This window comes from Lygodium microphyllum, chromosome 14 (genome assembly GCF_053477565.2).
Source record: "Lygodium microphyllum isolate KBCC chromosome 14, Lygodium_microphyllum_v1.1.10, whole genome shotgun sequence".
Classification (NCBI taxonomy): Eukaryota; Viridiplantae; Streptophyta; class Polypodiopsida; order Schizaeales; family Lygodiaceae; genus Lygodium; species Lygodium microphyllum.
This window is the reverse complement of record NC_141148.1, coordinates 130,608,987-130,621,331: the sequence shown is the minus strand read 5'-3', so window position 1 is coordinate 130,621,331 and position 12,345 is coordinate 130,608,987. Positions and strand designations below refer to the sequence as shown.

At 41.2% G+C, this 12,345-nt stretch overlaps 1 protein-coding gene across 3 annotated transcripts in view; it reads left to right on the top strand.

The window, feature by feature from the left end:
* Positions 1-3,304: 3,304 nt before the first annotated feature.
* LOC148026113 (serine/threonine-protein kinase PCRK1-like) overlaps positions 3,305-12,345 on the top strand; it is a 34,261-nt gene continuing 25,220 nt past the window's right edge. Inside the window, exons 1-3 of one of the 3 annotated variants that reach the window (XM_087693369.1) lie at positions 3,305-3,682; positions 3,828-4,344; positions 4,837-5,100. In XM_087693369.1, coding sequence (XP_087549495.1) covers positions 3,961-4,344; positions 4,837-5,100 — 648 coding nt within the window. In that variant the 5' untranslated portion in view covers positions 3,305-3,682; positions 3,828-3,960. Of the gene's footprint in view, positions 4,345-4,836; positions 5,101-12,345 lie in introns of all 3 variants that reach the window. The other 2 variants (XM_087693368.1, XM_087693367.1) reach the window with 2 other exon arrangements.

The following is a 12,345-nucleotide window of genomic DNA, read 5'->3' as shown; positions in this document are numbered from 1 at the left end:
TGTAGACTGAGATGGATGTAACGGCTTTGCATTGAGAATTCGTTTTGTGTAGTATGGTAAGAGTGACACCACATATTTGTTTCCCTCTTTCTTCGTAAGATATGGTCAACATTTAGTTATCATCATGTTGACTCTATGTTGTTGGCATGCAAGGATGAGAGTAGTGCTTGACAAAGCCATTGTAACTTGTATTTCTTATGTAGATGGATCGTTCTTTTTGCTAGTTGACAACATGATGTTGCATTGTGACTATACCATAGGATGCGCATATTGTTAGTCTTCCAATGATGCTTTCACATTCTGTTGCCCAAGATAATTCAAAATTTTCCATGTCGTACCAAGTTGCAACAAACAATTTTAGTGATGTTTTTCTAGAAGCCATAGTTTTTCTTTTTCTAAAGTCTTGAAGGATGCCTTGTGACTTTGTTTCTTTGTAGTGTCCACCATTGATGTTGATGAGAACAATATGTTTTTATCATAAGACTGCAATATACTTGTTCATGAAAAAACATGCTATATTTCGTAATTTAAAAACAAGATAGTTTATTTTTTCGACATGCAAGGATGATGCTTTTTTTCTTCTTAATAGTAATTATAGTAAAATAAATAAATAAAATCAATAAACAATAACAATACTTCAAAAACTTAAAAAAAAAAACTAAATGAAATGAGAAAACATGCTATATAGCATGTCGAAGAGTTGGCACAAATCTCTTCGTAATTAAATAATTATGGGAGAAGGTGTCATTCCTCCATTCATTCAAAATATCTGGTTTTTTGAACAGATTGAATGCCATAGTGGGACACCATTATCATCGATTACCTCACCATCATCTCGCCTTCTACCCCAAGCTTGTCACCCTCTATGATGGACAATTGAAATTGCACAAAGAGAGAGAGAGAGAGAGAGAGAGAGAGAGAGAGAGAGAGAGAGAGAGAGAGAGAGAGAGAGAGAGAGAGAGAGAGAGAGAGAGAGAGAGAGAGAGAGAGAGAGAGAGAGAGAGAGAGAGAGAGGTTTTTCCTATTTTGTAACAAAAATTGAAGAAGAATACAATAAATAATTTAGTTTTTGATGTGCCACAAGGAGGAGTTCATCATGCACGTGTGGCATCAATGTAGTTTATTGTCCATGCTAATGTCCGTCCATGTAGCAGCAACACTGTTTATGATCCCTATAGTGGCAACACAATTTGTGCTAGTTTGGTGAGTCTCGTTAACTATAATTAATATTTAAAATAGATGTATTAAAGTAGATACATTAATTTAATTATTTTTCTTAATTAATTACACTAGCACATACAATTGGAGGAGCAGGATACCCTTAGAAGTACAATCTTTACCAAGGTTAAAATCTTCTTACAAAAATATGTTTCTTGCTACAACCTATGTTTCTGATATTGAAAAATAAAACAAAGTAAAGAAAAGTAAACAAAATTTGAGAGCTTACATGGAAATGACACCTTCCTCCATAATTATTAAATAATGAAGAGATCTATGCTAGCTCTTCGATAAGCTCCTTGAACTAGCGTTCATGTGCCTTTTATGCTATTGCTACACTTTTATGAAGTTACAAGTTAATTCTTAACCAAAAAAACAGTGAAATGTCAAAGCCATTGCATCTCAAACTCTAACTAACTTTCTGGCTTTTGGTTTTATGTTTTCCAAGTACTCTTCATTTACATGACATCCAACAATTTCCAGTAAAATTTGATTATCTTTTACAATATTAGAATCTACCTTTAGTCCTTTTTGTCGTAATGAATAATAAAGGAATGTAAAGAAAAGCAAAGAAAAGTGCATCTCATCTTGAAAGATGAGGGAATAGTACCTTCTTTCATTATGATAAAACAATCAAGAGACATATTCCAGCTCTTCAACATGTTTATATAACATGTTTTTAAGTCAAGTCTTAGCCAAAAAAAATTATGAAATGTGAAAGCCAACAAGTCTCAAACTTTAACTAAGCAACTTTCTTGTTCTTGACTTTAAGTTTTGCAAGATACTCTTCATCAACACGATGTCTTAGGCGGTGCGACAAGTTTCTAGCCAAATTTCATTAGCTTCAAAAAGTTGTGAGTATTGCTTTAATTTATTACTAATTTTCTTGATTTATTTTAATTTTATTAACTATTAAAAAATTATTCTACTATATAGTTAAAATAGATGTTTTCTTAGATATGGTTAGAAACACATTCAACTCAGTAAGATTTCAACTTCACTTTGTTGAAATTAATATGATTCATAATGTAAATAGTTAAAGGTTTTAGGAGAAGTTGCTCTAAACACGAGGATTATAGTCAAAGGATGTAGTACTTATTTTTCAATGTAGAAACATCAAGTAAACTAGAACATTCTAAAAGAAGCACGTACCTTTCTCAAACATAAATATTAAGATGCAACCACTATGTAGACCTAGTTACACGTGTCAAGTTTCAACCTAGTTTGGTTGAGATTGCGCACCACTCCTCATACACCGCGCACATGAGAGACGAGTCATGTTTATTCTCTCTCATGCGTAATTGAAGAGTGACATGGTAGTAACTTTTGCATAACCTATTAAGCCTTATGAACAAATATTGCATTAAATGAGAGGAATGAGATTGCAAGCTCCATTTGCCTACTTGTTAGCAATCTATTGGTGTAAACGAATATATCTATACCATTTTGTGCTGTCCACAATCTCAATTGGTCATTTTAAAACACGTTTTTCGGTAACAGATGTTCACGTGAACTATGTGCAATTACACATTGGGCAATGACCCACGCTCCGCCCCTTCCAAAACAATTCGAGAATATGTTTAAATACTAAATGGTGCCCAAGATTTGAAAATGCGGCCTAGTGGTTCAGATACTCCGAACGACATTAATTGGTGAGGGTGCCATTCCTAGTAAGTGTTACAATATTTATGAATTGAACATGTACTATCATTTAGCAAGGAAGGCGTGAATGGATATCAAGATGGGGGAGATTGCGTGCCCGAAGTGTTAGAACTTAGACCTATGTGGAAAAATACGCGACCTATAGGGCACGTATTTCTTTAAAAACTTGTCCATCCGCACCGGTGTGCAATCAGTGATCAGCCTAATATAGGTTCTCCAACTTTTACGAAACGAAGTTTGTAAGTGGTGTGTCATGGGTGACCACCAGGCCAGAAATCTTCCAGAATCCAAAGAGCAACCTGGCTTTTGTCTGGAAAAGTCAAGGGCCAATGGTCCCCTCGTGACGATGCGGTCTACATCCCATTTCCTGTCGAATTAACAAAACCTATTTCATCATCATCTTCTCCCTGGACCTTCTTAATAATTCTTTATGAGTTTTTTTCCGGACGTTATCTCATATCCACCATGACCAGTTTTGACTTGGCCATCTCCCTCCTGCATCGATGGACCGGGCCTGACACCGTCGTCCTTTCTTCCCTCTCACGAAAAGCCTCCATCGCCGCACCTCAAACTTCAAAGAACAGAGCTTCAAAGAAGTGAGAGAAAGCTGCCGACGCGCAGACAAGAAGAAGAAGAGAGAGAGAGAGAGAGAGAGAGAGAAAGAGAGAGAGAGAGAGAGAGATAACTGCTGATAATGGCGGAGAAGGAATGGCCGCTTCTTCTTCTCGGAATCACGCGCATTCAAGGCGAAAAGCAGGCCTCACTTTGATGGCAGCGACAGGTGTTAGACGCAGACTGCACGGTTAGTTGAAAAGGCTTAATGTAGCTATCAAAATCAAAAATCAGACAAAGGAAGACCTAAAGAAAAGCGTATCCATGCAATTGCTCCTCTTATCCTGCTTCTTCCTCTTCGTTCAGTAACCTTTCTACAGACGTTTAAGTTTCAGGGCAAGCGTTGAATGACGTACGAAGCAGGATGCATGGCTCTAATCCTCTAATTCGGCATATAGCAACTTCATACTAAATTCTGGAAACCTTTAAGCGTTACAAGTGAATTCTGGAAACCGTTCACAGTTCAGCATGACGTGCTTTTCCTTCTCTCACTCTGAGAAGCGAGTAAGTTCGAAACATAGGTTTTCGTGGGGATTTTTCTCTAGCCATGGGTCTGCTCCCGAAAGCAGAAGGTCAGCTCCTGAAAGCAGACTACAGGTCATGTCAGATCCGTCGCTTGAATCTGTTTCTGCATCGACCGACCAGACCTTATCTCAGAGCGCTTCACAAAGGCCTCCTGATCTTCGAGTGTTTTCTTACACGGAATTGCGGGTAGCAACGAGGAATTTCTCGCGAATGAATCTGCTGGGAGAGGGAGGTTTTGGCTGCGTATACAGAGGTGTCATCAAGCCCCAGAATCCCAACGAGCCAGAGGAGGTTGCTGTCAAGCAACTTAACCGCAAGGGTCAACAGGTACTCTTTGCTTTCTTCTCTCTCATAGGCAAACACAAATTTTCGCTGCTCAATGATCGCAGAGAAGATCAAGCAATAGCTTACGTTCCCTTATTTCTGAAAGGAGGTCCCAAGGAGTTCTGATTTTGCATATAACATACTAGATTGTGTATCTAAGGTTGAACTACTTTATCACATATCAATAGCTACTGGTAGATGCCTCTTTGCCCTGTTTTTGCTACCATTCCTATGTGCAGGAATAGTTGCATGGGGTTATTCTACCTTCTCCCAATGCATTTTATAATCCTGTCAATTCGTGTCAGAATTACCACGGTTTTAACTTGCCAGAAGCCAATAACGTGGAATTTGAATTGAAAAACTGTTACACAAAGATATCAAACATGGAAATTCCCCTGCTTATAAGTGAAAGAGTGGCACTTCTCATGGAAACAATTCTGTATGATGGCAAAAAGTCCAAGTGAATAACAGTATGCTATGTAAATGCTTTGGCAGGGTCATAAAGAGTGGCTTGCAGAAGTTCGCTTCCTTGGTATGGTAGAACATCCAAATTTGGTGAAGTTGGTGGGGTACTGTGCAGAAGATGATGAACGGGGCATACAGCGCCTGCTTGTATATGAATACATGCCTAATAGAAGCCTTGAGGATCATCTTTTTCAAAGAGGGCCACAGGTTCTCTCCTGGCCAGAAAGGCTGCAGATTATATCAGGTGCTGCTTGTGGTCTTGCATATTTGCATGAGGAGATAGATGGCATTCAGGTACAAATGGCTCCATTCTTTTGATACGTGCTATGTTTATAGGATAGTTCCATCTAGGGACCACTACTATTGTAATGTCCTTTGTTTATGGAATGCAAAGTGTTAGTTGCTTTTAAATCTGTCAAAGTAGTATGTAAACACTTACATGGCTTATTTGCTGTTTATATTAAGAAATTGCATGATTTTTTTTGTCCATTTAATTGTTAATGTTCCACCATTTAATAGGGTGGCAGGTGCATTCAGGTAGGCTGTGGCAGGAGATCCTGCTACTACATATTTTCAAATATCACTGTGCAGCTGGCTCTAAACATCGTTTTGGCTTGCGTGGGACTTGTGATGTTAGGCACTACTTTGGCACTCTCTCTCTACACAATGGGAATCAGAGTGCAGGAGGCGGCAGTGGATTTCAAACCTGCAATGCAGAATGGCATTGAAGTGAGTTTCGGATGGGGCAAGGTCTTTATAGAGGAACGTCGAGGATGTCTTGAGAAACAAGCAAAATAGTAAGCTAGCAAAGAAACTTTGACATTCTTATTACCTGAGGCCTTGGCACACTTGATGGAAGGTTTGGCAAGTGCAAGTATCCACATCGATTTTTACAACTTATTGGAACGTGGATACTTGCACTTGCCAAACCTTCCCATCAAATTAGCCAAGGCCTCAGGTGTAACAATATTTCCCTCCCTCCCGCCGTATGACCCCACCCCCAATTAAACGAATTTATGAAAAAGAAAAGAATAACGGTCTTTTTTTCCTCATGCCGCCAATCGGCAGATGCAGAGGGGGGGCTGCGATTGATGTCAAGTGCACGCGGGGGGAAAACTCAAGACGATGTGGGTAGGGGGGGGGGTAACGACTACTCCCTCTTCCCCTCCCCCATTCTTTGCATGGCGGCGACCATCCAACTGGCCGCCCTGTTGGGAATAGGGGGGGGGGGGGTCCTCCATACCAAATTCTCCCCCCCCCTCCCCCCAATACACTATAAAAAGGGCTTAAGCATGGAGGAGGGGGATTTGGAGATCGTGGCCCCCACATGCTATTTGACTAGAGAGAGAGAGAGAAAGAGAGAGGGAATTTTTCCCTCTTTGAAGGCTTCCAAGCTTGTTGTCTTTCTTTCCCTCCCCCCTCTTAGAGAGGGTTCTCACAGACGAATTCCTTTCACGAGGAGTCATCTCTCTCGTAACTTGGGTGCGTAGTCGTGAAGAAAAAGCTGAGTTATACGATGCCTTCCAAGCAAAGTAAGGATCAATCAAGCACGAATCCCACTTCAACCGATGGAGCTGCGGGTCAAGGAACCGCAACGCTTGGTAACCAAGTACGTCCCATAAATCCTAACTTGATGGGAGTCCTTAAGAACATAGGTTGACTTCATTGGGAAGGGAGAAGTATTCGAGTAAAAGTCTATGATAACTAACCATCATTTAGGTTGCATTATTCAATTATGTTGGAAATTGTGTTTTAGTGCACTTTGGCATGTTTCGAATGAATAAATTGCACAAAAGATTTTGCATTCGTGCACACTAAAAATCAAGGACTTTATTGGTTGTGTTCATAGTACTTTAGATTATGCACTAGCATTGGCATGCTTAAAGGGTACTAAAAAATGGGTTGTTAGGACACTCAAGCATATTCGTCATTAAGTGGAAATCGCATTTTTTTTTGTATCGCGAGATTTGTGAAATTGGAAAGGTAGGAGTAAAGGCTTGAATCAAGTACATGAGGATCGTGGGATGATACGATAATTATATGTAGGTCATTGCAATACTAAGCTGGGTATTAGGCTTCTATAAACCTTCAGAGGGAAGTGGTTTACTTTTGCATTAGGCGTGATAACTTCACGTTCCCTACTCAAAAGAAAAATACAAGTCTCTATTTATGTTTTGCATAAGCGTGTCGAAACGAATTCCCAAAAGCAAAAGCTTTGCATTGCATCATCGTCTCAGGAAGGACACGCATCTAGATTGTGTGGCATCATGGTCAGTTTTAGTTGCACTGCTAGGGATTCATCTTAAAGATAATTGTAAGTCGTGCATATGAAATGTTAAAATTGCTCAGGGCCGTTCAATAAAATGAGCCCTATATACGCAAGGATAGAGCTTAACTCGACTTATTAGGGGTTTAAAAGTAAGTGAACCAAACTACTAGGAGGACCCTGAGACAAGTAAAACACTCTTTGGTCTCTGTCCTATATCTAGCCTTGACAAAGTCAAAACAACCTTGATGATATCACCCTTAACCATGACACAACTCAATGTTAATATAAGAAGAATTCGGGTGTCGTTTTTTCAAGGCCAGAACCCTAGACTAAAGGCTAGTAAGCTAGGACAACCACCATCCGAGAATAGATCCAATTGCATAATTGCTCGCTCCTATCACATGGGAGCGGGGTCAGAAATAAGGTATTCCCTAGCCCTTGGAGGATATTGGAAATTGCCGCCAAGGCAAGAAGGACAAACGCTAAGCATCAAGAGAGAAACCCCTCCTTAGCAGATGTCCCGATCACTCACCTACATCCTTATTTGTACTTGTAAATTTAGGAACATTGCTTTAAAAAATGATTGTGTGACCCCAAACTCATAAAAGAAATGGGAATAATGAATCAGGTTGAACTTTTGGAGGGCAAACCAAACCACCCTCAGCTGGCCGCCAACCCTAGCCAAGGGGGTTCTAGATAGCCGTGACGGGAACGTGGACCGAACCTGCCACGAGAGGTCTCTCCGCGGACTGGTTTGGACGCTTGGATACCAAGGGGAGCTCTGGCTGTAAATTCCCTGTCTTCGGGTCATACTTAAACAATTTGCATGACTCGAGATAGATTCTCGAGGGCCCTTGTTACTAGTGCAAGGCAGAAACTTGGTGGAAATAAAGTGCATCTTTATTGATTGCGGATATTGTTCCCTTTTGAATAAGGTGTATCTTTGATAAAATTGCTAATATTAAGTTTACTTCCAAGGAACCTGTTTGAATTTGTTTTCGTGTCAATGCCATAAGATTACGTGAAACAAACCCTGCCTCTTAAGAGGCTTAATTAAGGAAGCTGCTTTTACATGTCACACCTAAACGTGATAGGGCTAATTAGATAACTAAAGTACGCCTATTGAGGGAAGTGGGTGGGCGGAACCCCCGACGGGTTTGTCCTACGACAGGGTGGTTCCAGAGAACTAAGAGGCTTCTCACAAGATTTTACCGTCGTTCGACCTTTGGGTAGCGCAGGTTAATACCTGAATTCATGCCATTTTTGGGGATTGGAATGGTACTATGCCCTACGAACTGAGGGGTGGAGTGACACATCCCTCTCGTTTCTACTTCTCCTTGAACCAAGTGGGGTATGGACTTGCTTCGGATTGGGTAACTCCGCATATAGTAGAGTGACCAGGGAACCTTGACCACCAGGGATTCAAGATTCAGGTCGGTCCTAGTGGGTTCGGCCGCAAACATTCTGTTGCGAGGTAGACTCTGGAAATCCTAGGCAACAAACCCCATGACATTCCATGGGAGTGCCGGGCGGTGACGCTTAGATTCGTTTCTCGATGGACTACCAAAGGCATGCTCTGGCAGCCAATAGACGGGCACGTCACAGTTGGTATCAGAGCCCACCAACGACTAAAACAATTAGGAAAAAATTGGGAAGAGTGAGGCGATGTTTTCAGCAGAAAATGTTTTTCTTTTTACTCACTTGTGGATTGTTGCCGCTTCCAGACTTACGAGGCATGGAATAGGTTCCTCGTATTTCAGATCATGTTCATGATATCTATGAAATCTTCAAGCTATCGTAGACGATTTGACATGATGGGGATCTTGGATCGGCTCTACAACCCCCCACTGCTGTATGTGGAAAGGCGTTGGACTTGGAGCGCGGAATACTTGCTACATAGATGCCAACTGACTCGTCTATCTTTAAAACAATGTGAAGAGGTTAAAATGGTTGGAAGACTTGAAGATTATCGAGTTATTCATCTTCCATGAGGCTCGTGTGAACTCGACCCTACACATCGGATGCCGGTAAGTAGATCAGAACCGCTATATCTATGAAGAGGTGGTTAAAATTTTACCAGCGGACAGAATTAAAGTAATGGGGCGAAATGAACGTGGCTATAAAAAACAGGGATTTCTTGAACTTCCCATGGTTTATTGCTTCCTGAGAATCCATTTCCCCAATCCATACTACTATTCTGTCCCTGTAGCTAATTCCAATAGGGAATTATTAACTTGGGTTAATGTAACTCCTGAAAAGAAAATCATCTTAGCCAAAATCTATCTATTCCCGAATAATTGTACTTGAGGCTTACACTTTCCTATGGTTAAGTAGGAATTTTATGTTCGTTTGAATGGTTGCATAGTTGCAATGGAAAATATATGCGCATTGATTTAAGTTGTATAGGAATGTGTAAATGCAATCCTAACACGGAAAGTTTAAATTGGTAACTAGATACAACCCCAAGCGCAGATCCAGAATCCTGTTTCCGCACTAAGCCCGGCAGAGGCACAAGAGAAGAAGCTTCTTCTCAAACAAATTAAACCACCAGAATTTGATGGAAAAGGGAAGACTGTTGAAGTTGATGCCGAAATATGGATTGAATCCATGGAGGACTATTTTAGTACAGCTGTAACAACACCTGTGAACCAAGCCATGATTGCCAAGCTCAAGCTCATTGGCGAAGCTAGGTTGTGGTGAAAGCAATGGTGTAAAGACCAAGCAATCACTAAAAGCACAATAACTTGGGAAAAACTAAAGGAAGCAGTGCAGGGAAGGTATATGCCACCTGTGTATAGAACTCAGAAGATGAATGAGTTCTTTAAGTTGAGGCAGTTGGGCCTATCTTTAGAGGCATACTACTCGAAATTTGTTTCCTTGCTGAAATATGCCTCGACAATGAGTATCCCCCAACAAGTCTCGAAGTTTTGTGATGGGCTGAATCCACCAATAAACACTTGGTTGGAATCAATGCGTCCTTCGGATTTGCAAGATGCATTGATAAGAGTAGGACCTATTGCCTAGGAAGTCCAGCCAAAGTCGAGACCTTGGGCTTATAGAGACCAGAATCCAAGGATGTCGAAAGCTCAAGTTAAAAGGGCGCAAGGATAGAGTCAAGGCCAACGGAAGAAGTCTCTCGAGAGCAAACACAATCAGTGACTTTGTTTCCATTCAAAGAGGTGATCAAAGCTTGCATTGTTTTCACTGCAATGTACCTGGGCACTTCAAAAGGGAGTGTCCCAAACTTGGCGGAGACCGCCGTCAAGGGAAATTTGAAGGCCAAGCCAGGGCTACCCGTGGTTGCGGTCGTGCAGCATTGGGAAGGGCAAAAACTTCCAATATTACCACTAAAGGATTTGACGAAGAAGAAGATCCGTGCATGGAAGCCGAGATTGAGAGGGTAACCGTACATGCCGCTCTTCATAAGAAGGGGCCGAACCGCTAATTCTCAGTGATTCAAACACCATCGGACTACTAGGGTAAGGAATTCAAAACCCTGATTGACTGAGGCAGCACTCATTCTTTCATTTCACCAACCTGTACAAGAAGGTTAGGGATAGCCCCTGTAGCTGCACCCACTTTGCTTGTCGAACTAGCAAATGGGCAAGAAATCACTTGCACTAAACAAATTGCTAAGGTGGAATCCCTACTCGGAAATGAGCCCACAACTGTTAAGTTTAGGGTAATGAATCTAGGAGTCTATGAATGTCTATTCGGGATGGATTGGCTAATCCCCAATAATGTTCACATTCATTGTGGAAAGGGTCAAGTCTCCTTTCGGAATCCTAAGGGTGAGCTAGTTACAACACAAGGTGAAGCAGGTAAATCAAAGATCCAGCTAGCTAAGCAACGCGAATAGTTCAAGGAATAAGGAAGGGATTACCCATCTACTTGACCAAGCTAAACAAACCAGATCAAGTAGAGGACACCAATGAAGAACCATCATGGTTAAAGGAATATGTGGATGTGTTCCTAGAAGAATTGATTCAATTACCACTGCCTAAGGAAGTGGATCATGAGATTAAGCTAATCCCAGGAGCTACACCAGTTGCGAAAAGGCCCTACAAGATGTCCATTCCTGAAGCCATTGAGTTAAATGAACAACTCAAACAACTACTAGACCAAGGGTACATACGCCCTAGAAGTTCTCCTTGGGAAGCTCCAGTCTTATTCCAAAAGAAGAAGGATGGTACACTTCGACTTTGCATCGATTATAGAGGCTTGAACCAAGTAACCATTAAAAATAAATATCCCATTCCGAGGATAGATGAGTTACTCAATCGATTGCAAGGAGCAAAAATCTTCTCCAAGATTGATTTGAGGTCAGGATATTATCAGATTTGCGTCAAGGATGAGGATATTCCGAAGACGGCATTCAATACCAGATATAGTCATTTTGAATTCATAGTAATGTCTTTTGGATTGAGTAATGCCCCTGCCACCTTTAACAGGCTAATGCAGGACATTTTTAGACCATACCTCGATGATTTCATACTCGTCTTCTTTGATGACACCTTGGTTTATTCCAAGGAGGAGATGGATCATGAGTCCCAAGTTCGCATCGTCCTTGAGACCATGAGGACTCATAAGCTCTATGCTAAGAAGACAAAGTGCCTTCCTCAAAGGCAGATTGAATATCTTAGATTTATTGTGTCAAATGAAGGGATCTTTGTAGACCCTACTAAGGTCAAGGATGTCCAAGAATGGTCTCCATCGGCTACTATTAAAGAAGTGTGTAGCTTTCTTGGATTAACAGGTTGGTACGAGATCTTCATTAAGGACTATGCTTTAATTGTAACACCCCTCACAAATTTGCTGAAAAAGCAAGTTGCCATAGTGTGGACGCTCTCTGAACAAGCAAGTTTCGATCAACTCAAGCATAGCTTGGTGATAGCTCCAATTTTGAAGCTCCCTGACTTAAGCAAGGAATTTGAAGTTGTCACGGATGCTAGTGCACTTGCACTGGGCTGTGTACCAATGCAAGAAGGTCATTCTATAGCCTATTCCTCGCGGAAGCTAAAAACCCATGAAAGGAATTATGCCATCAATGACCTGGAGCTGCTAGCAGTGATTTATGCCCTCAAACTTTGGCGACACTACTCGCTTGGTAACAAGTTTTCTTTGGTCACGGGCCATAAGAGCCTTAAATGGAACTTCACCCAGACCAACCTCAACATGAGGTAACATCGTTGGATAGAGGATCTGTAGGAGTATGATTTTGAGATCAGGTATCGACCCAGCAAAGAGAATGTGGTCGCTGATGCCCTAAG